The 25,752-nt window shown below is 56.6% G+C and overlaps 2 protein-coding genes across 2 annotated transcripts; both read right to left on the bottom strand.

Annotated features, from left to right (window-relative positions):
- Positions 1-641: 641 nt before the first annotated feature.
- On the bottom strand, positions 642-3,553 carry SIGIRR (single Ig and TIR domain containing). The gene is made up of 9 exons (XM_036383676.1): positions 3,437-3,553; positions 2,922-3,187; positions 2,700-2,830; positions 2,396-2,536; positions 2,155-2,298; positions 1,981-2,083; positions 1,751-1,901; positions 965-1,151; positions 642-844 (listed from the first exon to the last, which is right to left on the bottom strand). Exons 1-9 carry the CDS (start codon positions 3,551-3,553, stop codon positions 642-644), a joined length of 1,443 nt encoding a protein of 480 aa, XP_036239569.1.
- Positions 3,554-7,852: 4,299 nt separating this feature from the next.
- Positions 7,853-24,015, bottom strand: ANO9 (anoctamin 9). Its single transcript, XM_036383671.1, has 24 exons — positions 23,965-24,015; positions 18,561-18,626; positions 18,259-18,375; positions 17,878-18,014; positions 17,545-17,594; positions 17,234-17,292; positions 16,939-17,021; positions 16,120-16,254; positions 15,924-16,020; positions 15,649-15,709; positions 14,710-14,792; positions 14,354-14,458; positions 13,519-13,683; positions 13,401-13,437; positions 12,832-12,943; positions 12,607-12,664; positions 12,342-12,439; positions 12,034-12,200; positions 11,479-11,631; positions 11,121-11,268; positions 10,572-10,682; positions 10,384-10,477; positions 10,175-10,287; positions 7,853-7,880 (listed from the first exon to the last, which is right to left on the bottom strand). Exons 1-24 carry the CDS (start codon positions 24,013-24,015, stop codon positions 7,853-7,855), a joined length of 2,328 nt encoding a protein of 775 aa, XP_036239564.1.
- Positions 24,016-25,752: the final 1,737 nt, after the last annotated feature.

Here is a 25,752-nt window from a genome sequence, read left to right as displayed (position 1 = left end):
CCTGTGTACCCCTGAAATAAAGGCCTTGAGTGATGCCCACCTGCACCTGCGTTTCGATGGCACCTGGGAGAGGGGGGACAGTGTCCTGGTGACAGCAGTGCCATGGGGACACCAGCACAGGATGAGGCTCTGTGCCTGGCATGGCTCCAGTTTAGTGTGACAGGGACACTGGTGTGGGAAGGACAGATCAAAGCACTGCCTGTGGTGAGGAACCACCCCCTGCTCCGTGTCACCTGTGTCCCCATCATGGACAGATGCAGTGGGTGCAGCAGCCTTTTATTGTCACGGGGGTTTCCATATGGGACAAAGGTGCTGCCACCACTCCTGTCAGGCACTCCCTGGGGCTGGGACACGTTTCCTCGGAGAGCATCACCCATCCCAGCACTGTCCATCATGCAGGAAGAACATACCTGCCACCCACAGCAAGAGACACAGCCCAGCCACCTGGGTGGCGCCCAGGGGTGGCACTGAGGTATTACGGGCAGGGTGCTCCTGGTGATGGTTTTCCAGTTCTCCCCTCTGGAGCCAGCTCCTGCTTTCCCAGCACGACCGTGGCTCTGATCCCATCATAACTCCCGGGCTCCTCAGCCCTGACCTGGTCCATGTGTCCCCACAGTGCTGGGGGACACCTGTGGTCCTGCTCAGATGTCATCCTCTGTCACCAGGCAGTAGAAGTCCGTGCGGGCGCCGTAGTTGCGCGACCCCAGGTCTGAGACGTCGAGCTCGGAGCGCTGCCCATCCCTCAGCTGTGCCTCCTCCATCCTGCCGGAGGCCGGAGCCCCGGGAACGCCGGGCCCACCGAGGCGGGGGGGCGGGGGGCTGCCAAAGATGCGCCCTCGGAGGCCTGGCAGGAGCAGGGAGATGGGTTTAGCTGGAGGGGGAAGGGGCTGGACCCACCCTGCTGCCACAGGGGTGACGTCCAGCGCACATCTGTCCCCTCGGGAGAAGCAGCGGGGACACGGACCTGTGCCGAGGTCCCCGTCGGGGTCCAGGTCTCCCGCACTGTCCAGGTAGCTGCTGGGCAGGATCAGCATGGGGTCCTTGTCCTCCTGCAGCTGGGTCTGCGGGTCCCCCATGCTCCTTCCCGCCGGGAAGGACACCTTGCGCGGCAGGGCCAGGCATAGCTCCTTCCAGAAGTCCGACGATGGGGTCTGCAGGGGCCCGGAGGGGATGAGCTGGGCCGGGACCACCGGAGCACGGCCCCGCAGGGTTCCACGGGCTCGGCTCGCTCTCCCCGGCGCTGGGAGCTCGGCCAAGGTGAGGGCTGAGGGCTGTGCTCCGGTGTGGCACCGTGCCCACGCGCCGGCGGAGAAACCGGCCCGACCTGCCGGAATGCTCCCAGGGCTCCGGCTGCCAGCCTGGCCCCGAAATGGCCGGAGTGGCCCTGGGCCAAAGCTCCGCTCAGGGAGCTGAGGCTGGGGAGGTCCTGGAGTGTCACAGGGTCCTGACCATGCAGGTTTCGGGGGTGAGCTCCCCGATCCGGGGCTCTTCTGGTTGGGTTTTTACATGTCCTCCAAAAGGTGAGTGGCCCAACCTGCTCTTTAGCTCTGGAGCTCAGGGCACAGCCCCAGAGGGTAGCAGGGAGGCTGACCCGAAATGGGGAGCTGGGACTGGAAGGTGGTGCTGGTGGGAAGGGTCCTGCTCTCTCACCATGGGACAGCCCCAAAGGGCAGCAGGGAGGCTGGCACTGTGGGGTGCTGGGGACGGAAAGGCGGCTCTGGGGAGGGTCAGGATTCCGCTTGGCACTCACCATGGAGCCGGCTCTCCACACCAGCAGGGTCACTGCACTTCGGTGCTGCTTCAGCAGGGTGATGGCGGGGTGAGTGATCTCCCGGTACTGGCTCTCGAAGACGATGAAGATGGGTTTCCTGGAAAGCTCCAGCAGCCTCCAGAGCCCTTCCCTGCGAGACAAGTGGGTGACAGGAGGGTGAGGGACCCGGCAGCCCCTCTCCCCTCCTGTGGGAGCTGCTGTGCTCCTACCTGAAGCTGCTGTTGCACCACTCCTGCTCCAGGTACGCCACGGAGAGCACCACAATGAGGCGCCGGCACCGGCTGACGTTCATGATGAGGTCAGCTGATGGCTCTGTGGGCAAAAAGGGTGTCAAGCCCCCAGGTGCCTGTGTCACCCCCTGCCCAGCCCTGCCTGGTGCCTACCTGAGTTGGGCAGGATGTTCTGTTCATCCAGGAAGAGCTTGTAGCCGTGGCGGTTTTCCAGCTGCGGCTTCACGATGAAGTGGATGAACTTCCGGTCATCGGGGGCATTGGCATGGGAGACGTAGGCATCGTACAGCTTCCCATCTGGGGAGATCCACGGGGCAGGGATAACGTGGGAAGGGCTGTATGAGCCTTCCCAGACTGCAGGAGGCTGTTCCCAGTGGGAACACCTCTGGCTCACCGTTGATCTCCAGCTCTCCGTAGCGGTCCCGGTACCAGAGGAGCGCGTTCAGGCGGCACTGGACATACAGCACAGCCAGGAGCACCAGGAGCAGCAGGACCAGGAGGGCCGCCAGCACCGCTGGCACGTGCCCCACCGCCTCTGCCAGGACAGGGAAAGGCACGGTGAGCAGCACACCTGGGTTTGGTGCAGGTTTGCACCCTGATGTGGGAGAAGCAGCAGGTCCCCTATCACTCTCCTCAATCCCCCCCTGCACCTGGGCTCTCCGTGGGATGCCCCCTCCCTGTCACCGGCAGGTCCCTACCTGCTCGCCGCAGGGTGAAGGTGGCTGTGGCATTGCTGATCCAGCAGGCAAACACCCCAAAATCGGCATCCTGGGTGAGGTTGAGCTGCAGGACGCTGGCCAGGAGCTGCTCCGAGGAGTTTTGGCCAGACCTGACAGGACATGGGGGATGCTGTGGGTCGGGCCGTGTGGTGAGAGCCCCCAAAAGCAGATGGAGGGATGTCCCCAGGGCAGGCTCCTTACCAGACAGTGTCCTGGCTTCTGCCACTGCCCAGCCACTGCCCATCCTTGCTCCAGGTGGGAATGGGCTGGCAGTGCTCGGTGCCTGCCCAGCGCACAGTGCAGTTCAGCTCGACCTGGCTTCCCAGCACCAGCTCCAGCGTCTCATTGGCAGCTGGCACCAGGATTTCAGGGGGCACGCTGCAAAGGTCTGGGGGCACAGAGGGGAGGGGGTTTGGATGGGAAAGCTGATCCAGCTCCCCCCAGGGCAGATGACTGCTGTAGCCATCCTGGAAGAACAAGCTCTGCCTTGGGGGTCTGGCAGCGAGTGGCGTTCCTGGCTGTTTAGCAGCATGCTGAGCCGGTTTGGGGGGCTGGGAAGGACCCTCAGCACCCCAAGAGGTGACACCAGAGCAGGACCCCCAGGTGAGCTTGCACAGGGATCCTTCCCAGCTGAGAGAGAACAGGGCAGAAGTTGGATTTCACCTACCTGCCATGGCGCGCTCAGATGACAGGCGCGGGCGCTGCCAGCATCTCACGCGGCGTCTCCCCGGGGGGACAAAGTCCACCTGCCTCTGCCACAGGGCAGGCTGGGCCTGGGACACACCGGGAGCAGCTCCTGAGTGCTGGCACAGGGAGGGCCCGGCCACCCCCATCGGGTGGGGGTGATTCCACTGGGGGTGGTGGGTGCTGCTCTGCGGTGAAGCCAAAGCCGCGTCCCACCCACAGCCTGGTGGCCACTGTGTCACCTGCCCTCCCCTCACTGACTCCCAGCCCGGCTTTCCCAACCGTGGATTTATGCGTGGGAGGTGATTAATGACCAGCTAGGGGTTGCAGGGTTTAAAAAAATGTGGCTTCAGCCCAAATCCAAAACTAAGGTGGGGAAATGAGCTCAGCCATGGGAAACCCCAGCTTTGGGGGTCTCAGCAGTACCTCCTTCACCTGCCAAGCCCCTGCCTGGGCTGCAGAGCTGCCTCCAGCCTGACATGCCCTTGAACCTGCTAATTACCAGCGGTCTGGTTTGTTTATGGAAACGCAGCTCCTGACTGGAGAGCTCCCCGGTGTGTTGGGAGCCTCGGCGCGTTGCTACCCCATGGCTGTGCCCAGGGATTGGCACAGCTGCACAGTATTCCAGGCAAGCAGGGAGCACAGGGATGGCACACAGGGACCCCCCTAGCTGGCATCACTGCGATGGCCCCGTGGGAAGAGGCGGATACTGGGAGCAGAGCCTGGCAAGGCTGGGGCTCTGTCCCCACACACCTGATGCGGGTGATGTGGGTGATGCGGGTGATGCTGGGGCTGGGGTGGGAGTCTCAGGGATGCCACGGTGCCCGTGTTCCCATGGTAAACATCCGGCCTAACTCTTGGAATCAGGAGGAATGAAAGCCTCTCCCAGGGCTCCTCTTTGCTGTGGAGCTTCAGCACTCCTGGCTGCACCCTGATTTTGGGTGGGAGCAGGGCTGGTCCCGCCGTGTTTGTTGGTGTGGAATGGGAAGGGGAGGTGTGTGGTGCTGCCTGGCTTGGAGCAGGGATGCAGGCACGGTGCTTCCCTCTGGAGCAGCCTAGTGCCAGGCGTGGGGTGAAACCAGGGATCAAGGTACGCCAGAGACGCCCAGTACGTGTTCAGCTTGACCAGCTGGAAGTGATTTATACCTAAAAGATTAACTGAGTTTCTCCATGGCCAGGGAAGGAAGAGGATGGGATGGAGACGAGCCAGCCCACCTGGATTTCACATGGGGAAAGGGTGGGAGACGCTCATGAGGGTGGCATGGGGCTGTCTCTGCCTGGTGTGGTGCTCCAGCTCTGCTCCTGGATGGGTCACTCCTAAGCCATTTCCTCTGATGGTCGGAATAAGGAAGCTCCAACAAACTGCAGCCTGGCCAGGGGGTGTGGGGAGGCCCCAAAACCCCAGAGCCCTTTGCTCCAGTGTTGGATGGCAGGGAGTGGGTGCTGGGGCTGCAGAGGGGCGGGGAGGGAGGAGCACCGGCTAACGGGCAGCAGTGGCTCCCATTTCCCACATCCTGGCGTGGGGACACCCCAGATTGGAGGCAGAGGAGTGTGTGGATGTTGTGGGGTGGTGAATGGTGGCTGGGCACGGCATTCCCTGCAGCACGGCCGTGGGGAAAACGAGCAGGGCAGGGGGGCACCCTGGCCAGGGAGCTGTGGGGTGGGTGTGCCGAGGCAGAGAGCGGGATGGAGAGCGAAGGAGAGCCAGAACGGGAATGCACAGGGAATGGGGTGAAGGTGAAAGCCTGCTGACCTCATCTGGGGTGGCTTCAGCATGGAAAGAAAAGCAGAACAGAGCTGCATTTACCTTTGGAGCTTCCCCAGCCGCAGGCTTCCTGCTCGTCGCCTGCCGCTTGAGCCGACCCGACCGGCCAGATCAGTGCTTGGAATTTCTCTCGTGTTTTTTTTTCCCCTTTCTGTTTTAATAGTTTATCTATTTCTCCTCCCAGTTCAGCCCCTGGCCTCGGCCGGCGCTCCCGCTGCCCCAATCCCCGGGCGCCAGGCCCGTGGGAAGGGCTGGCTGTCCCTCCCTCTCGCTGCTCCACCTCCACCTGAACCTGCGGGAGAGGATTCAACAACTCCGGCTTCAGGGGAGGGGAGAAGAGAAGACAAAAGAGGAGGGGGACAGCAACACACCCAGCAGGTGTCATAAGGCATGGGGGCCAAGGAGGAGCCCCTGGTTTTCCAGGCTGGAAGAGCCCACAGAGGTGTCAGGGCAAGGAGAAACCTGCCATGAGCTGTGGGGGCTCCTGTTTGTTTCCTTCTCCTCCCTTTCCTTCTCTCCGTGCCTTTAGAGCCTTTTTGCCAGGTGCTGGAGGTGGTTGCTCCAGCTGGCACTGGCTGTGGGGAGCCGGATCCGGCCGTGGCCACTGTGGACAGCAGATATTCCCTGTGCTAATTACCATGGAGCACAGGGTTAGAGCCTCGGCACGCCCCAGGCATGGATCATGGATGTGGTCACAGCAGCACCAGCAGCCCCTGGACAAACACCAGCCTGAGCCAGAAAAACATCAACCAGCACGTGATTTGAGGCCAAGAAGAGAAGAGGGCCACGGGTGCAGTGTATGTATTTCCATATATATATATGTATATAATGTAGTATTATATTTAATAATACATAAATATATGTAGATTTATATTGAATAACTATGTATATATAAATAAACAGGTACAGGTCACAGGTTGGACTCTGGGCCTGTTCCCATGGAGAAACACCCAGACTCTGACTCCTCATTGTTTAGGATATAAGCTACCAGTGCTGTTGGCTTGGTGTGAGAGGGAAAGGGACAGATCCCTGCTGGCATCTCTGGGGAGAATCCCCTGCTCCTGCCACTGGCTGTGTGTGTTTGGAGCAGCAGGTATTGGAGCAGCCTTTTTTGAGGGCTGCCCACTTCTCATGGACAACGTGACGCATCAGCTGGAAAATCCAGTGTAAATCTGTTGGATTTGTGGGATGGTGAAGGATTGCATGGAAGATGCCCAGGTCGTGGGGATGGCAGGGGTGTGGGGAGGCTTGGGAGCAAACCAGGAGCTGATAAGATCTTTCTTGTCCATCAGGGTTATCCCTGTGGTAGGTAAGTTACATGGAGGAGCAGATCCAGTTTTGGTCACAATGGTGCAAAACCAGGACAAGCCTGAGGGCTCAGCAAGCTCCTTTCTGTTCCCTGTGGGGTTGTTTGTGGCTTTCCATGCTCTTGGGAGCGAGGTTTTGGGGCCGAGTTAACCCTGGTGCCTTTCCCTGCAGTCCTGCCTGGGGTGTGTCACTTCCAGGGCACAGCCCCCAGGACTGACACCTTGGGAAGTGTCTGTGGCAGGACCCCCGTGGGACAGGGGCAGTGCCAGGGTGGTGTCCAGCCAGGCTGGGGTCACTACTGGGGGAAAGGAGGGGGCTGCCCCCCACTTCTGCTTCTGGGGTCCCCTGTCAGAGCCCCTGAGCTGTGGCACCTGTCCAGTCCTGGGGTGTCACCCTGTTCCTGCTGCAGACAAACTCGTTCTGTCTGGAGTAGGGGGGCCAGCCAGTAGTGATGTCTCTAGAGGAAAAGGTGGGATAAGCCTATCATTTGGGATTTCCTGTGCTTTTCCCATTTCCCCAGGTATTTCCATTATCCTGGCACGTTTACCAGGCTGCATTCCCACTGTGCATGGCCAAGTCCTGGTGTCCCACCAGCCAGCTCCCACACAGCCCTCAGAGTGGGCACTGCAGCCGACACCTACTGTGATTTTGTCCCCGTGAAGACAAGGAAAAGTTTTGGGGGATGATTTGGGGTGGCAGAGGAGTAAGGCAGGAGCAATACCAGGCGGTTGTCCACGTGGGTGCTGCATTTATTTACCGATGGCTGGTGGCAGCTGAGCCAGGAACAGCTCTCAGGACCCGGCTGAGCCCGGAGCTAGAGGCGAGATAACAGCGGCGTTTTCCCGGTGACCGTGGAGCCGCGTCCATGGAGACAGCCGGGGGAGCTGCAGCCGTGTGGGAGTCCTGACACACGGGGAGGAGCTCGGGGAAAGAGGGACTCAAGTGCCCCGGTGGTGCGAGAGTGAGGAGGTCACGGAAGGCAGTGGAAAAAGAGGCCAAAGTGCAGCAAAAGGGCTGGAGATGGAGCCTGGAACGAGGTCAGCAGTGTTTCCTGTGCTTAAGGAAGTGAGTGACAAGGACCCAGGTGATGTCCTGCGGCACAGCATCCTGGTGCTGCCCCTGGGCTTGTCCCCAGCGCCACGGCTCTGTCCCAGCCACTCCCCGTGCCGGGGAGGCACATCCCGGCTCTGCCACAGCATCCTTCCTTCCCGAGTCAGAGAGCAGCCTGCTCCTGTGAAGCCACTGTCTTGTCATCACTTCCCAGCTCAGTCCCAGGTGGGACACGTGGCACCGTGTCCTGGGGTTCATCCGGCACCCCTGGCACTGCCAGGCTGGGAAAGGGGCTCGAGTCCGTGTTCTTCTTGGTGGGCGGTGGCTACACCTCGGTGGAGTATTCTGCCGTGCTGGGGAGAGAGGAGAGAGGCGTTGGGAAGGGAACTGTCTGAGCTGGGAGGTGTGGGAAAACACTCCCAGTAGGAACAGGGCCTCTTCCCCAAAATAGATGGAGAAAGAATGACAGGCTGTTGGTGGGGAACCCGTGTTTGTGGGAAATCCCACAGTCAGTAGGAAGGCAGAGATGGAAAGCTGTGACAGTGTGGTGTTGGGCTGGTTTTGCACAGCCTGGGTTTTGGTAGTGTGGGGGCACAGAGGTGACTTCTGTGAGAAGCTGCTGGAAGCTTCCACCCTGTCTGGCACAGCCAATCCCTGATGGCTCTGGGGATGGACATGCCACTGGCCAAGGCTGGGCTAGTTAGAGATGGAGATGTTGATAACGTATTTAAGAGGAAAATAAAAACAAAAAGGGGCACAGGTTTTTTTGCAAGCCAGAGAAGAGGAGGAGGTGAGAACATGTGAGGGAAACATGCAGACACCAAGGTCAGTGCAGAAGGAGGGGGAAGAGCCACTCCAGGCGCTGGAGCTGAGATCCCTGTGGTGAGACCACGGTGAAGCAGCTGTGTCCCTGCAGCCCATGGGGATCCACAGGGGATGCAGAAGTCCACCCGCAACCCGTGGAGGAGATGCCCAGGCTGGAGCAGGTGGGTGCCTGGAGGAGGCTGTGATCCAGGGGAAACCTGGTGGAGGGAGGGGCCCCTGCTTCCAAGCTGGAGCAGCCTGTCCTTGAAGGACTGAGCCTGTGGAAGAGTGACCCACACCGCAGCAGCTTTGGGAGGACTGCGTGCCCATGGGAGGGACTCACATTGAAGCAGTTTTGGGAGGATTCCTGCTCGTGAGATTGGAGCCGTGGTGGAGAGGGTTGCAGAGAACTCTCTCCTGTGGGAAGGGACCCCATGGTGTAGCAGGGGAAGAACTCGTCTTCCTGAGCAGTGGAAGAAAACCTCGGGTGATGAACTGACCAAAACCCCCATGCCCTGTCCTCTGCACTGTCGGTGGGAAGGAGGGAAGGGTTGGGGGAAGCAAAGGTGTTTTAAGGGCTTATTTTACTTCTCAGTGTCGTCCTCTGATTTTGTTAGTTATAAATTCACTTGGTACTTCTAAGTTGAGCCTGTTTGGCCCCTGGAGTGTTTTCTCCTGGTCCTTATCTCAACTCATGAACCTTTTGCTATTTTTTTCTCTCTGTCCAGCTGTGGCAGAGGAGGGTGAGTGAGTGGCCTTTGTGGGTGCCTGGAGTTTGGCCAACGTCAAACCATGACAGGTTGTCTTAGTTTGAAAGATGTCAGTGGGGTATTCTATTTGCCATCTCTTAGAGGTGGGGCAGTTATCTTCTGTTAATTGGGCAGTTTTTCTTTATCTCTTCCACAACCAATCCTCCCTCCAGGAAATATCTTTGTTAATGGGCCATTGAATCTCATTGCATGACTGCTAAAATTACATCATCCCATTGGGAGATGCTCTGCCCAGGGGGAGGAGCCAAGCATTCCCACCTGGATATAATCAGAGATTTAGAACACAACAGCCCCCCTTTTCCCACTGGATTCCCAGAGGAGGAGCTTTCTTCTCCACTGCATTCCCAGAGGAAGACCAGGCCTATCTACACCACTGCTGGACCTTCAGAGGAAAACTCCACCATTCTACATGATCCCTGCTCCAACAGAACCACAGCTGGCACTTCAGGAAGGCTGCAGCCACCCTTTAATGGGCCTGCTACCAGCACCCTGACCCACAGGGGGTCAGGTCATATTCTGACTCTGTCAGTGGTTTGTTTTCGTTTTGTACTATGACATTTGTATTTTTAGTTTTCCCGTTAAAGAACTGTTATTCCTATTCCCATATCTTTGCCTGAGAGCCCTTTAATTTCAAAATTATAATAATTTGGAGGGAGGGGGTTGACATTTGCCATTTCAAGGAAGGCTCCTGCCTTCCTTAGCACACACCTGTTTTTCCAAACCAAGGTGCAGGTGTTTCCTGAATCCCACCATCTGCTCCCATCAGGATTATGGGTGGGAGTTGGGGCAGGGTGGCCATGGAGAGGGGTCAGGCTGAGCCCTTCCCAGAGCAGGGCTTAGTCTGTATGGGACAGCAGCACTGGGGCACCTACAATGGTTCTGTTTCCTGCAGAAATACTTAATCCTTTCTCTTTAAACAAAGTTTAGATGGAAAAATTAAACCAAGTCCTTCCCTGGTCAAAATTGCTTCTTGTTTTAACTTGGGGCTTCTCTTTTTCTGAAGGAAGAGGGGCTCCAGAGCAGAGAGATCCTGAAACCTGGCAACCCCTGGCACCTTCCAGGGAATCACCCACCTCAGTTCATTACGGAGATTTTCGTGTTTTCCCGTCAGAATTTTATTCTTGACCCTCTGGGGCACATCGGGGATGTACCAGGCTGCGATCAACTTCACACACAGAGCCACGTGCTGTGGGAAGCAAAGGCAGTCAGGGGCTCCCAGCCCGGGCACGAGGCAGTGATCCAACCCCTTTCCCAGCCCTCTCCTGCCTCCCTGGGTGCTCACCTCGAAGAGGATGAGGAAGGCGAGCCGGGCTGCGAAGATGTGCCAGAACTGGATGGTGTAGGTGTAGTCGTCAGCATTGCGGTAATCCCGGTACCTGCAGCACAGCTCCGTCAGTGCCAGCCCAGGCCCTTCCATTCTGGCCTGGATGTCACAGTGAGGGACAGGGGGTGGCAGGGGGCTGCTCTTACCTGCACTCCTTGATCCTTTCCCCTTTAAATTCTGGCAGCACCTTAGTGTGGGGCTCGAAGTCCTGGATTTGGAATACGGAGAGGCTGTTGTTGATGTACCCAGTGGAGCAGCTGTGGGGAAGGAGCAGGTTGAGCAGGGGTTGTTCATCTGGTTCTGGGGAAGCAGAACCCACCTGGGGCTCTCACTGCCCACTTACACGAAGCCTGGTGGAAGTGGAGGGCTCAGAGGTTTCTGCCCAGTTTGAATTGGGTCAGTCTGACAAGGCTTAGAGAAACAGAGGGAGGGCAGGAGAGAGCACGTGCTTGCATCCTGGGAATCCTGTAGCTCTCCAGTGTTACACACTGCTCTTTCCAGTCAGTTTACCCATTACAGGGATGATGTGATGATGCCATGTGGGAATGTCCCCCTTTCCCCCCCACCTTGCTTTGGGGGACAGCTGAGCTGTCTTGTGCTCCTGCAGTGGTGGCACTGAGGCAGGAGGGGACATGGCTGTGGGTACAGGGCCGTGGGGATGCTGTGGGCAGGGACTGTCTCAGAGCTGAACTCACTCCATGCTGGTGTGGTTCTCCCTCGTGCAGGGGCTGTACATGTACTTGTAGACCTGCACGGGGATGAAGTCGGAGGTGATGGCGATCACCAGCCCATTCCCAATGACAGCCAGGATGCCAATGGCCTCTAGGACCTGCAGCCAGATCCCTGTGGGAGAGGAGCAGCAGGTGAGGTCTCACTGCCACCATTCCAGCTCAGGGACAGCTTTAGCATGGCCAGGTCAAGCAAGGAGCCTCCAAGCTGCACTTCAGCCTCTGGCAGAGTCTAAGCAGCTTGTCCTTCTCTGACCCATGGCTCCCCCTGTGCTGTCCCAGGGCTGTGGGGGGCTTGGGCTGGTGCTGGCAGGACCCCTCTCACCGATGTCCTTGGCCTTCCTGGGCACCATGCGCCGGCGCAGCCGCATCATCTTGATGGCGTCCATGTGGATCTCGATGACATTGTTGATGAGGGCCAGCAGCGGGGCCAGGGGAAAGGCTGCCACGAAGATGGTGGTGAAGCTGTACTGGATCACTGCGGAGGGCAAACACAGGTGCTGGAGTGAAGCCACCACAGAGGGGATGTCCCCCTCTGCTTGGGTTTGTCCTGCTTTGTGGCTTGGGTCAGAGGGGTGGAAGAGGATATAGCCACATCCTGGGGATGCCCAGCTCTCACAGGGCTGTCAGAGAGTGGGATCTGTGGGGGTAGTGGAGCCAGCCAGGCACAGGCACACCCTGGGGTTACAGCTGTGGCCCTGGAAGGAGAGGAGGTCTGAGGCAGGCCCAAAGGCTAGCACAGTTGCTTGCTCTCTCATTTGGAATGATCTTGGTGTCCCAGGGCTCTCAGAGCGGGGCTGGGTGTGGAGCTGTGGCTCCTTGCCTGTGTATGGTCTCCCTAGCATCCATCACTCCCCAGCCAAGGATCTGCCCCACGTACCTATCTCCAGGTACTCGTTGAACAAGCTGAAGACATTGACCTCGTTGAGTTCATAGTTATTCAGCCACTGCCTTTTGCAGGGGTCCTCTGCCTCCTCCTCCTCTCCTAACATCAGACTTCTCCTCTGGGGGTGCTTTTTCTTCTTCCGCAGCTGGTGGGATATCCAGCTGCAGTGGGAGAGAGGGATTTGTGTGGCTGCCTGCAGAGGACAGCAGGGCTGGGCTGCTGCCAGCACATCCCTGGAGGAAGGGGAAAAGGAAGAAGGCCAGGGCTCCTCTCTGTGGAAAGTGCCCATGTGGGGAGCTTACGGGATGAGATACTCCATGATGTTGCTGATGGTCTGCTTGAGCACCATGATGACAGCCATCTGGATGAAGAGGTCGGTGATGCAGCCGCTAGGGTGGCACTGCAGGGGACAACAAGGCAGGGGTAGTGCCCTGCAAGCAGGGTGGCTGGGCCCGAGGGACCCTTGGCAGGTGCTATGGGAGGAAGATGAGCTTCCCAGAGGCTGCCTGGGCAGTAGGGAAAGGAAGAGGAGGAGTTGTTTGTGGGGTCAGAGAGGGGGTGCCTCACCTCCTCCAGCCTCCAGTGGCCAGCGATGCGCACGTAGTGCCCTGGGTGGCCATTGACCCTGAGCAAGAAAGCAATAGTAACACCCATGGGGTCATGGCCCTCCTGAGTCCCAGATGGGGCCCCTGTGCCTGGTGGGGAGGGCAGAGGGGCTGGGCTGTCCGTACACCCTGGGGAGAGTCAGGAACAGCCATCCCCAACCCTGGCTGCCCGGTGTTCTCCACTCACCGTCCCAGGAAAAAGGCGATGTAGATGAGTGAGGAGAAGTGTGTGAAGAACTGAAAGAGGAAGATCTTCACAGTGAAGCTGTTCTCACGCTGGGAGAAGGTCCGTGGTTTCTCTAGGAAAGGGAACAATGCCCAGTGGCTTGCTCATAGAGCAGTGGGACCTTGCCCTGCTCCCCCATGGGCGCCACCACAGCTCTGAAGGTCCAAAGGGCATCTGCCACTCATGAAGTCTTCCCTGCCCTCCACGCAAGCCCTCTGAGGGAGGTAAGTCCAGCCAAGCAGGGAGGTCCCTCAGAGCCATGAGCTGAGGGAGAAAGGGCCTTAGAGCTGAGAGGAATTTCATGTTGTGACCTCTCCTGGAGCTGGGATGACTTCCTGCTCAGGCCAGGTCTCAGCCCTGCAGAGCTGGCTGTGGGACAGCATGTGGGCACAGGTGAGTGTGTCCTTGGGGGCTGCTGGCCCCCTTGTCTGGAGCTGGCTGGAAATCGCCTTGTGCTGGTGGAGGCAGGGAAGGGGATGGGAGGCTGGCTGGGCGCTGCAGGTGGGACACACCCCCTTTATTTCCCTTACCCAGGTCGCAGAGGAAGAGGGCCACGCTCCAGTTGACCTGCAGGACAGAGGGATACGATGAGCAGGGCGGGAGTTGGCCATGGGGAAACGCTGCCAGGCAGGCTGTGTGTCTCCCCACCTTGGTCATGATGATGATGGTGAGGTAGTGCAGCACTGCCCCCGTCATCACGGCGACGATGTCGGCGTGCTTGCTCAGCAGGCTCGTGTCGCTCTGCGTGAACACCGCCACGGCCACCGCCCGGTAGATGACGAGTGCGTGGGCAATGCCAATCAGCACCATGATCTGTGGGGAGGGACAGGAGGGCTCAGGAGCCACCCAGGGCAGTGCTCCATCGCCCCTGATGGTGCCCTCAAAGGCAAACCAGGGCCCTTTGGTGGAGGCCGACAAGTTTGTGAGGTGGGTGTAGTGATGGGACAAGGAGTAACGGGTACAAACTGAAGGAGGGGAAATTTAGGCTGGATGTTAGGAAGAAATTCTTCCCTGTGAGGGTGGGGAGATACTGGAACAGGCTCCCCAGGGGTGTTGTGAATGCCCCAACGCTGGCAGTGTTCAAGGCCTTGAACAACCTGGAGTAGTGGGGATGTCCCTGCCCATGGCATGGGGCTTGGGACTAAATAAGGTCCCTTCCAAGCCTTAACGTTCTGTGATTCCAGGATTCTATGTCTGCACCTGAGCCAGTCTCCATTGACCCACAGCAGGGACAAGTGCATTGGAATTTGTATCTTCCTGCTCTCCATGTCACTGCTTTGATCCTCACTGCAAGAGCAGAGCCTTCAGCCCCGGTCCCCGAAGGGTGGGTGGCCCCTGCTGTCAGCACAGTGAGGTGTGAGCATGAGGAAGCCCCAGGATCCTTGTGATGGGCATGGAAGCGTCCCAAAAACCTGATCTGCGCCTTTGCTCCTTTGTCCATGTGCCCTTAAACCAAATGTTCCTGTTGTCAGCTGGCACGTACCATCAGCAGGGCCAAGATGAGGACGATGGTGCTGCGCAGGTAGGAGTGCTGGTACAGCCGGGGTTCGTGCTGGGGGTTGTTGATCAGCTGCAGAGCCAGCTCCTCCTTCAAAAAATTATATATTCAAGTCAAAAATGGGAAAGAAAGGACCCAGCAGTGCTTTGTGCCACTTGTGTCAGTGGACATATGGGATGAGCAGTGCTGGAGAAGGACAGGGGTGAGCACCCAACCCACAATCAGGCCAAGCCTGATTGAGTTCAGTCTGGGCAAGGGACCCCTCTGATGTGTCTTTTAGAGATCCAGGTGACTCCTGCCCTGAAAGGGGAAGCACTGTGCAGGAAAGATGATGTCCTCACCTCTTCTTCATCCCACCCATACAGGTTCCAGCTGGTGACCACATTGGCTCTCTCTCTCTTCCACAGCTCCAGGAATACAGTGGCTGGATTGGGAAGGAGAAAGTGCAGTGACACTTAGGAATGGCTCTGAATGCCACCCCTCTGTCTCCCAGAGAGTCACATCACATCCAACCTGCTGGCAAACCAGCCTGGACTGCCCTTGGCCCATGGACAGGCAGTCCCCTCTGTGCCTTGGTGACCTGGAAGGGCCCTGGACAGTGAGGGAACAGGGATGGTGCAGGTGAGCTTTCACTGGCCTGGTCTAGTGTGTCCAGAGGGAATTTGGGATAAGTCACTTTTCAGGTGGAATGGGGGTCCTGCACTGCTCCCTGGCAAGGCTACACCTCTCCAATTCCAACCACCCCTTATGTTAATTGGATGGATGCTTCTGATTGTGTCCCTGTGTGAGCCAGCCCACACTCAGGACTGTGCCATGGCTTTGCAGGTGGGACACCCAGCCCACTCCCGAGGTGGCTGGTCAGGGAATAGGCTGTGGAAAAGCCAGATGGGTGTGTAACTAAGGCAGTGATGGGATCCCATCATCCCACAGGGCCCTGCAGTGATTTGGGAATGTGGAGGAGGAGTCTGGAGGCCCCTCCATCCTGTGGTTGTGGCCATTTATAGGCAGCTGCTGGAAAATTGCTGGGTGCCTTTGGAGAGGCTATGCTGAGCAGAAGCTTCAGGTAGGACAAGCTTCAGGTAAAAGGAATATTTGGGGAGTTGGAGGATATCACCAGGGTGTTTTTGTCTCTTACTGTGTCTGGAAGGGGAGCCGAAGGCTCTGGAAGTGGAGGATATATAAACCTCTCCCAAAGGGTGAAGCTGTGTTGGTGTTTCTTTTTCCACCTTCTGCTCCCTCTCCCAACCACACATGCTGGGCACCCAGGCATGGACACCTACCCCAGATGGCCATGAACATGGCAAACACCACCGTGGCCTCATTATCAATCATGTGAGTGACCTGGAAGAGATGAGGGAGGAGTGTGATGAGGCACTGAGGTGCAGGGCCTGTGGTACCTCAGGGTCTTGGCATGCTCATCTCCCCCGAGACAGGTAAAGGTGCTACAGGAGGGCAAAACGATCTGGGGTGGGGCTTCTTTTTGGTGATGTGGGAGCAGCATGAGCTGGGAGTGTTTCCCCATCCTTTACCCTGCCCTGGAAAGGGGGTTCCCTACCTTGGCATAGGTGCAGGTGTCAGAGAGGAGCCAGAACGAGCAGTTCTGGTCGCAGAGCGGGCACATGATGGTGTTGTTGGCATCACAGATCTCCTTGCTGGAAGAAAGGAGAAGAGAAGCCAAGGGGAACAAGGGTGCCTCAGAGCCACCTGCAGAGCTGGATGGGATGTGCATTTGGCATTCCCAAGTGCCTTACCTCACCTGGCTGGAACTGAAAACAGTAGCCCCAGCTGCCACGGTTGCCAGCCCAGCCACGGCAGCAAAAATCAGCAGGTAGGTGTACCAGCCCAGCCAGGCAAAGTACAAGGCCACCTTCTCTCCAAAATAGCACCTAGGAGGAAAGGTGAGGTGGGAGATCAGATTTTGGGAGTCACTAGGAAATGCCCATGGTGGCAGTATCTCAGTTTTTATGGTGTGGGGAGCAGGTTGGAGTTGTGGATAAGAAATGATCTACTGACTGAGGGACTGGGAGCCTTGCATCCCATGCCAGTTGTCAGAGGTGCACCTCTATTGTAAGATCTCCCCTCTCTACCCGAGCCCCCGGCAGGTTTATAAAGTAACACGTTCTTTTTGCCCTCCCTCCCCTGCCCACAGAGTTAGTTTTCAGAAACAAGAGCCGTGCTCTTTCCTGGGATTTCATGTGGTTGTAGGAGCCCCATGTTGCCTTTACTGCCCCGAGTTCAGCCTCAGGCTGGCTGTGCAGCACTGATGCTCCATTCCCACCTCTTCTGCCTTCTGAATGTGGCTGGAAACTAAAACAGGTTCATTACAGTCCTCAGAGACGAGGGGGGTGTTTGATGCTGCAGGATTAGCAGATGGAGCTTGGAGCCACAGGGATAAACCCTCAGGCTAAGAGCTTTGGAAGCTGCAGAGGCAGCCCAGTGCTTCTGAGAAGAGCCAGATTCAAACTAATGATTTTTAAGACAATGCAGGAACCTGGCAAAGGGCATTGAGCTCTCTGGGTTTCAGTTGGGACCTCCTGGTTAGAAAGATCTGCCTCTTGTGCCTGTGTTACCTGATCTGCTCAATTGGCTGTTCCTTGAATAGAACTCTCCAGCGAGCCCACTTCTTCTTTAGTATTTCCCTTATCTCTTCTTTCTGGAGAGCAGAGAAGTTGGTTGGATGCAGGAACATCAGGGCAGCCTTAATGCCCTGCCCAGCTGCAGGGCAGCTGCCAGGAACTTTGCTGTGCCCTTCACCCAGCGAGCTCTTTGTGCAGCTCCAGTCACCCACAGGTCCCCCCCACCCCATCCTGCTCCTCCTCCACATCTCCTGGATTTTCCACCCAGGCACTGTGTGCTCACCCTCACCTTGTGCAGGGGAAAGGCTGCCTCAAACACCTTCTTCTTCATCAGGTCATGCAGCTTCTCTGGGAGCAGAGCAGAAGGGAAAGGGTTAGGCTTAGGGTTTTGGGGAGACAGAGCAGAGGAGCTGCTGGTTCCTGCAGTCCAGATCTCCCAGCCTCTGGATGCAGCAGCAAATTGACTTGTCTGAGCTCCCCCCCTTTTCTATTCTTCCCAGGATGGCAAGGCAGCTGGGATGCCAGTGCCCAGGATTCCTGGGCAGGATTCTTCCTGCAGATCCAGGTTGAGCATCACCCCTGTGATCCCCATTCCCTTACCTAAGTCAGATGTCACAGTGTTCTGGAGGATGAAGTGCACAACCCGTATCCTGAACAAGGAGAAACTTTGCTTAAAGGCTGCTCTGGGATACCGACTTGTGTGGTGTGGCTCAGGAAAACAGGGCAGAGAAGGGACAAGGTGTGCACTAAAATCCAGGGAAGCAAGGGAGGGAGGAATGTGGGGAGTGAGAAGCCATCAGCTTTGCATGTGGGAGGTGAAGGAAGGTTCTGTGGTAAGTGAAAAGGCTGAGACAGCTGTGAACCAAGCTGGAAAATGGATGCTGGGGTGGAGAACAGTGAATGCAGGAGGCTGGAAATCAGCTCAGCACCCACCTGGTGGTCACTGGGACGTCCTGGTAGGTGCTGGAGTTTTGCTGCCTGCTGTTGGGGTTTGTCAGGAGACACTGGTATTTCCAGAAGATGTGCGGCGGGGCACGGACTCCATAAAAGAGCTTTGTGTCCTCGATTTTCTGGTGAGGGGAAGAGAAGGGCTGTTAAAACAGAGCCAGAGAGGCAGGGAAGAGCAAGAGCTGGAAGGGCTGGGGGCTGTGTGAGTCCTGGGGCTGGGGCCTTTCTCCATTGATTGAGCAAGTGGGTCATTTTCCAGCTCTGATGCAGTGAACAGCTCAATGTTTCAAGCCTCTCCTGTTTCCTGGGATGCAGGAGCCCAAGCCAAGCCAAGTATCTGCTGCCTTTTCCCCCAGAGCCTCTCACCTTGATGGTGAAGCCCTTCTTGCTCAGCTCATCCAGGAACTTTTTCCTCTTGATCTCCTTCTCACTGCCCATTTCGTGGATGTCACTCACCAGGACAAAATCCCACTTCTCTTCATTCTGCCAACAAAACCAGCAGGGAATTATTAGGGATGGAAAGCTGAGAGCTCTCCTTCCCAGCTCCAGCCTTTAGAGGCTTGGACCCTCATTGTGGCTGTGTAGAGGGGAGCTGGGAATGAGCAGGGGAAATGGGGATTTGTCCCCTCTCTGAGCTGGGCTGCAGATGCAGAAGGAGCTGAGCTTACCGGGGAGGCAAAGGAGTCCGTGTCCTCAGCAGGGGATTCCCTGCAGGGAGTCAGCAGAATTTCATCCTGGTGAAAAGAAAACCAGTGAAGGGAAGGCTTCAGCAGGCTCCCTGGCAGATCTCGTGTTTTCCTCTTCCAGCAGCCTCCAAGAGATGCCCAGGGAGGAAGGTGAGAGCAGCTGGTGTGAAACATTCTCCCACATGCTCCTGATCACCAGCTTGGGGTCTGGCCAAGCCAGCCAGGGATTTGTGTTTAGGAATGCTGCAGGGACTGCTGCCCTGGGAGGGTGTGCAGCCTCCCTTAGAACTCCTCGTGCCCAGCTGTGCCCTGGGGCTGTGAGGGATCTGGACCAGGGGAAAAAGCCTCTCTCAGCTCTTTCACCTGATGCCCTGATATTTGTACTGGGAAATGTTTACCTTTCACCCTCTCTCTTCATGCTACAGTGGATTTTACAGGCTTTAATCAGCCTTTTCATTTGTCAGTTGTTCCTGTCACAGGTTTTTGGGTTTTTTTGGGGACAGTGGGGAAGGTAGTTTTAAATTCCAGTAAAGGGAGAGTGGAGCACGGACACTTGGAGGCTGGCACAACTCTGCAGGAAAACAGGTGAAAAAATTCCTTGGAAAATATGTTGGATGCCTCAGGCTGCAGCCAAGGGACAGAGGGGAGGATGAGATACTGATCATAAAATCATAGAATATCCCAAGTTGCAAAGGACTCACAAGGATAATTGAATTCAGCTCCTGGCCCTGCACAGGACCACCCCAAGCATCCATGTGCCTAGGAGTGTTGTCCAAGCACTGCTTGAACTCTGCTTTTGCCTGTTCCCCTCCTGTGTGTCAGTGGCTCTGGAGAGAGCAACTGTGCAGCTCCCACCTTCCTGCTTACAGGTAATTACACTCAGACACCCGAGGGTGCAGATGTGGGGGAGCACAAAGCAAACATCATGGCATGGTTTGTGTTGGAAAGGACCTTCACACCCATCCAGTCCCCCCAGGGACACCTTCGATAGACCAGGTTGCTCCAATCTGGTCTTGCACACTTCCAGGGATGGGGCAGCCACAGCTTCCCCTGTGCCCCCTGTGCCAGGGCCTCAGCACCCCCACAGGGAAGAATTCCTTCCCAGTATCCCGGCTAACCCTGCTCTCCTTCAGCTGAAGCCATCAGCTGTCCCTGTGGGGTTTTTTTCCACCCTTTGGTGTGATTTGTGCTGTGTCCCCACAGTTATGATGCTATTCCCAAGGGAAGGTGACACAGCACCGCGGCGGGAAGGAGAATGGGAATTCCAAGGATGGGGATACTGTCACTTGGTGTCACCAGAGACACTGTGACCTAAAAGAGCAGCCAGCCAGACGAGTTCCTCCAGCTGTAATCTTGGCAGCAGAGCCACGGTGGTGCAACTGTGCCCTGATGTAAGATCTGCATCCTGAGCTTTCACTGGAGAATGAGGCCATGGGAGCAGAGAGGCCGGGATAAGGGCTGAGATACTCTGCCAGATGCTCGCTCACATGGATCAGCCAGAGCACAGGAGCCTTGAGGAGACTGACTGACAAGAATGACAAGTGGGAAGGCTTGAGAAGAGGGGTGCTCTCCCCCAGAGGTGCTGTTGTAACCAGAGCCAGAACTTCTCTTAGATAAAAGGTACCCCAGTTTATAGCAAGAGGCAGGGGGAGGGTTCTGGTGCTGTCATCTGCTCTAGCCAGGTGTGGGGGGCAGGATTGGGTGCAGCAGTTCCTTGTATCCCAGTCTGAGCCCCTCTCTGGGCACAGGGAAGTGAGGGGGTGGGAGCCTCTCAGGGATCTGCCCACTGCCAGTGCTCTGATGCTGGCATGGATCTGGCCTGGCACACTCTCCACTGTTGTGTTGGCTCATTCCTGCCTGGCTGGTTTCTCTCAGCCCCTCTGTGCACCAGCCTCATCCTGCAGCAATTCCCTGCCAATGGGATGGATGCGGAGGGGAAGCCATCCTTTGGGTACAGGAATGTTTTGGGGTGTTCCTAATGCCACCTTGGCACACTTCTGCTGCTGCTGTCCCCAGTAAAGCTTAAGATCAAGTGAAGGGACCTGCTGGCATCACACCTTCTGTTCCCAGGTGGCTCCCAACTCCAATACCTGTAGGCACAGTCCTGCTTGGGCATCTGAGCATCCCAGCCAGCACATCCACTTCCTTGGGAAGAGGCTGGGAGGTTAGCAAGGTGGGCTCACAAAAGGGATGTTGGATTCATCCCAGTGGCTGCTGGGGCTCAGGCTGCCATGCAGGTGCCCAGCTTGCTTTTGGGGCCATATGGGGTGTGTATAGAATCCCAGAATTCCAGAGTGGCTTGGGTGGAAGGGACCTTAAAGCCTGTCCAGTTTCACCTTCTGCCATGAGCATGGATACCTTCCACTGGCCCAGGTTGCTCCAAGCCTTTCCAGCCTGGCCTTGGACACTTCTGGGGATGGGACAGCCACAGCATCTCTGGAAAATCCATTCCAGGGCCCCACCACCCTCCTAGGGAAGGATTTATTCCCAATATCCCATCTAACCCTGCCCTCTGGCAGTTTGAAGCCCCCTTGTCCTGCTGCTGCAGTTCCTGATGGGAAGGCAGGGATAGCCTCAGAGGGCAGGGACTTTGGATCACTGCTACTCTCACAAGTAATTGTTTCTTCCTGGGAATTAGGGATGCTGTCTGGCAGTGGCTGCTGTGCTCTGGCCTCACAGGGTGGTAGGATCAGGTGCAGGTAAGGCCACTTGGGCTCTATCCCTTGCTCTCAGGAAGGACAGTTTCTGTTTCACTCCTTCCTGCCCTGTGGAACAGGATGTGGACATGCCTCTGTGCAAAGGTGTAAAAGTGACTGGCACAATGGGAAGCAGGAATTTCCATCTTGAAAAGGGTTTCTGTGCCTCCAAGGTGTACCACTGGTCCTTGTCCCTGGCCAGGTAACCCACTGCCCTGAAAGTTCCTTCTGGGAATGGCCACAGGCACCCTTGTGCTGTGTCCACAGTCACAAGTGTGAGTAACTCAGGACAAGGACCTGGATAGGATCTGGCATCCTTGTTTTCCTTTCCAGTCATGGATTGGTGTGGGGTTGGGTGGTTCCCTCACCCACACTGAGATGATCAAATTGGTTTTATCTCCAGGATGTTTCTTACTCAGCTTCCCTTGGAGCACTTCCACCTTAGCCCATGGGCTTGCTGAGAAGTGGGACAGCCGCCTTTGCTTGCACAGACAGAGCTGTACCTTTACTACTGAATTTGGAGAGTTTGCTTGGCTTTCCCCAGGGAAAAAAACCCACATCTTTTCTTCCAAATTAGAGAAGAAAAAGATTCCCCTCTGCCCTTGCTGTATTCCAGGTGCTGCTGGAACCCCTGGGGCTGTCACCTCTGCAATGCTCATGCCTAGGTTTACATAAGCTCCATCCATCCCATCCTCCCCTGATCCGTGCTCTGGGACCAGCATGTGGGGCCAGTGTGATCCTACTGCACCTTGGGATGGTGCATGGGACCGGCAGCACACCCTGCTTTCCCTGTCACACACCTGTGGTAGGAATTTTGTACCTTAAAGGCTGAAAGCAGGTGAGTGGTAGAGATTGGAGGTTACTGTATCCTGTGTTTCCAAGCCACAGGTGCTCAGAGGTGCTGAAAAGCAGCATCCTGGGAATCTCGGGGCAGTTTCTGTTCCTACCTGCATGGTGCAGATCCTTCCTTGGTGCCCCTCTGTCCCCTCGGGGCAGATCCCTAAGGAGAGGGCTGGCGTGCAGGATGGGCTGGAGGCTCCTGGGCTCTCTCAGGCTGTGGTTTCCTTCCCCAGCTCCTTGGCCCGAGGTCTCAGAGGTCTCATGTGAACCGAGTGGTGCTGTGACTTCCGTGTGGCACTCGTGCCTGCCTTGGGAGGGAGCTGCCTGTGCCTAGCAGTGGGCAGATATCGGGAGGAGGTGAGGGAGCTGCCCTTCACCCTCGCCCAGAGGAGTGGCAAGCCCAGAACCGCCCCGCACAGGTAACAGTGCCGAGCTCCTCCTGCCAGCTCCAGGGCGCTGCTGCTTTCCCCTCCGCCCCTCGTGATGCCAGTGCTGTGTGTGGCACCCCGTGACATGCCCAGGAGGTGCCATAAACTGGCCAAAAGGAGATATTAACAGAAGCTCTGGAAAGCTCTAGAAATCTCCTCTTGACGCCTCGCTGGTTGGTAGAACAGCTGTGGGAGTTGGGTGCTGTTTTCTTCCCATGTGTAATGGTGCTGTCAGCCTGACCTTGAACACTTCCATGGCTTCTCTGGGCAGCCTGTGTCAGGGCCTCAGCACCCTCACAGGGAAGGATTTCTTTCCCAATGTCCCATCTAACCCTGCCCTCTGGCAGTGGGAAGCCATTCCCCTTCTCCTGTCACTCCAAGCCCTTGTCCAAAGCCCCTCTCCAGCTTCCTTGCAGGCTCCCTTCAGGTACTGGAAGGGGCAATCAGGTTACCCCAAAGCCTTCTCTTCTCCAGGCTGAGCAATCCCAATCCTCTCAGCCTTTCCTCATGGCAGAGCTGCTCCATCCCTCTGATCAACTTGGTGTCTCTCCTCTGGACTCTCCCCAACAGGTTGATGTCCTTCCTGTTCTGGGGATCCTGGAGATGGATGCAGGAATTCAGGTAGGGTCTTACCTGAGCAGAGCAGGGGGAAAGAATCAACGCCCATCTGGACCTATGGCTTGGAACAGGGAATAACTCTTATTATAAAAAGTGAGTGAAAATGTTACATGTAAGCCAGATCTTGCGTTACACCTGTTTTCTTGGGGAGGGGGGGTTTGTTACTTTCATTTACAAATAAGAAGAACATTTCCTGGGAATAACAGGAGGGTCAGTAACTGCTCTGGATTCCCTTGTGCCCTCCAACAGCATCCCTGTGGGCTGCTATAAAATAAACCAAGTCCTGTGGGTGGTAATCCAGCAGTGTTCTGCTAGGAAAGACAGCCAGCATTTCCAGAGTGGCGCTCCCAGTTAAGCCACCATCACCCTGTGGCTTTGCCAAGTGCCTTGAACAGGTGTCAAAGCAGACCTGGGGATTATTGGGGGGGATAAGTTATCTTCCCAATATCCTGCTGTGTGTGAAACCAAGGTGTGGGCAGACCTTTAGCCTCCCAGGGGTTATCCATGAGCTGGGAGTGGAGAACAGGCTGTATCTCTGGGAGAATGTGTGTGTTTACCCAGAGAGAGTGAAGCCCTGTCAGGTGGTGCTTTCCAGCAGGGCAAAGGCCTTTGCAATGGGAGCGCTGCCGTGCTCCAGGGAAATGGGGTTATCTGTGGGAGGAACAGCTGTGGCACTCCTCCCATGCTCCTGCTCCTCCTTCCTGAGTAGGGCTCAGCTCTCTGGACAGCCCAGGAGGTCATGCACCCAGCAGCAGTTCCCAAAGCCCATGGATGTCACAGCCAGTGGGGAAGGTGAGTCTGTACCTGCAGGTTGGCTCTGGCTGAGGTGTATCCAGCCCCTGCAGGATCTTTCATGGCGCTCAGAGGAGACCATGCTGCTGCTGCTCCTGTTTAGGAGGAATTTGGTTTTGCCTGGGCAGGATTTGGCTGCATTTGCAGCAAGGCAGGTGAGCAAGTTGATGCTGTCCCTCTTCCAGTGCTTGCCTCCCCTCCTGCATTTGCTGCTCTCGGGTGACTGGGGCTGAGTACAGCAGCAGGAAAAGCTGAAAGTGGGGATGGAGCCACACGCACCCTGTGGGAGCAGAGGAAATTATTTAGGATGTGATCAGCTCTGTGGCTGCTGGGTTGGTCACACACCTGAACCCACTGGAGTCCAGCTGCTTTGGGCAGCGCCTTGACCTGCGCTGAGCACTGGCAGGGAAGCTCCAGGAGCACTCCCTGAGCTGTTAGTCCTGGCTGGATGTGGAGATGGTCATTCCCACCTGAGGAGACTGCTGAAGGCTTTTGTGTGTGAAACCACTGTGGCTGGATAGAGGCTGCCTGTCCATCCCCTGCCTGGCAGCAATGCTTTTGGACAGGGAGGCACTGATTGAGGATGGTGCTAAAAGGGCAGCAGATGTCTGTGTTCTCTCATAAAGCTGGTCACCCAAATCCTGGTCTGTTTGGATCCATGGGTATCCTTGGAGCTACAGTCAATGTTAGAGCAGAGGATGTGGTCTGGGGTGAAACCCTGCTTGTAATTACAGTACTGGGTGCTCATTCCAAGCAGGGAAGGCTTTGACTGGATATTAGGAGAAGATTCTTCCCCCAGAAGGTGGTCAGGCACTGAGCAGGCTTCCAAGGGAATGGTCACGGCTGCCAGAGCTCCAGGAGAGTTTGGCAATGCTCTCAGGCACACAATGGGATTGTTGTGGTGTCCAGGCAGGGCAGGAGCTGGGCTGGCGGATCCTTATGGATCCCTTCCAAGTCGGGATATTCTGCGGTCTCTTGGAACGAGGTGAGTGCCTCCAGCTCTCGTAAGGCATCGTGGGGTGTGCGGGATGTGTTTTAGGCTGGAGGGGGGATTGTGCTGCAGACAGAGATGTCCTTTATCTGTCCCAGCACTGTGTTCAGCTGGCGTTTGGCCGCTTCTCGCCCAGGCCGCTCCTGCCCTCCAGTGGCCACTCCGTAATTCCACAGAATCCCAGGATCCTGGAGTGCTTGGGACTGGAAGGGACATCCAAGCCTGTCCAGTGCCACCCCCTGCCATGGGCCCTTACACCTTCACTATCCCAGGCTGCTCCAAGCCTTTTCCAGCCTGGCCTTGGACGCTTCCAGGGATGGGGCAGCCACAGCTTTTCTGGGAAACCTGTGCCAGGGCCTCAGCCCTGCACATGGAAGGAATTCTTCCCAATGTCCCGTCTAACCCTGCTCCCTGTTCTATGTGAGAAGAATGGCGGATTTGTCTTTACAAACAAGCTGTGGGTCTGCTGGTAGATACAACTAGCACTGGGAGACTGGGAGATAAACAATGGGAAGGATTCCACCGATTGATGAATGGAAAAAGATATTTGCTTTTACAAATAAACTCTAGGCTTGCTGATAAACAAAATTAGACATTGAGAGATGAAACAACGGGGAAGAAAAACCCCTAAATTCTGTAAGAATTAAAAATTGAAAGGGTGGGTTATACATTAGAGGGAAATCTTTGGTATCAGGTGTATTGGGAAGTCTGTACCTCTCAAGTACCTCAGCCAATGGGGAAAGAGAGAAGGGAAATTGCGATAAAAAGGAAGGCTGCATCCTGCAAAAATTTGAGAGATCCCAGGGGAA

The sequence above is a fragment of the Molothrus ater genome, chromosome 6 (genome assembly GCF_012460135.2).
Source record: "Molothrus ater isolate BHLD 08-10-18 breed brown headed cowbird chromosome 6, BPBGC_Mater_1.1, whole genome shotgun sequence".
NCBI classification, from domain to species: domain Eukaryota; kingdom Metazoa; phylum Chordata; class Aves; order Passeriformes; family Icteridae; genus Molothrus; species Molothrus ater.
This window is presented reverse-complemented; position numbering and strand designations above follow the sequence as displayed.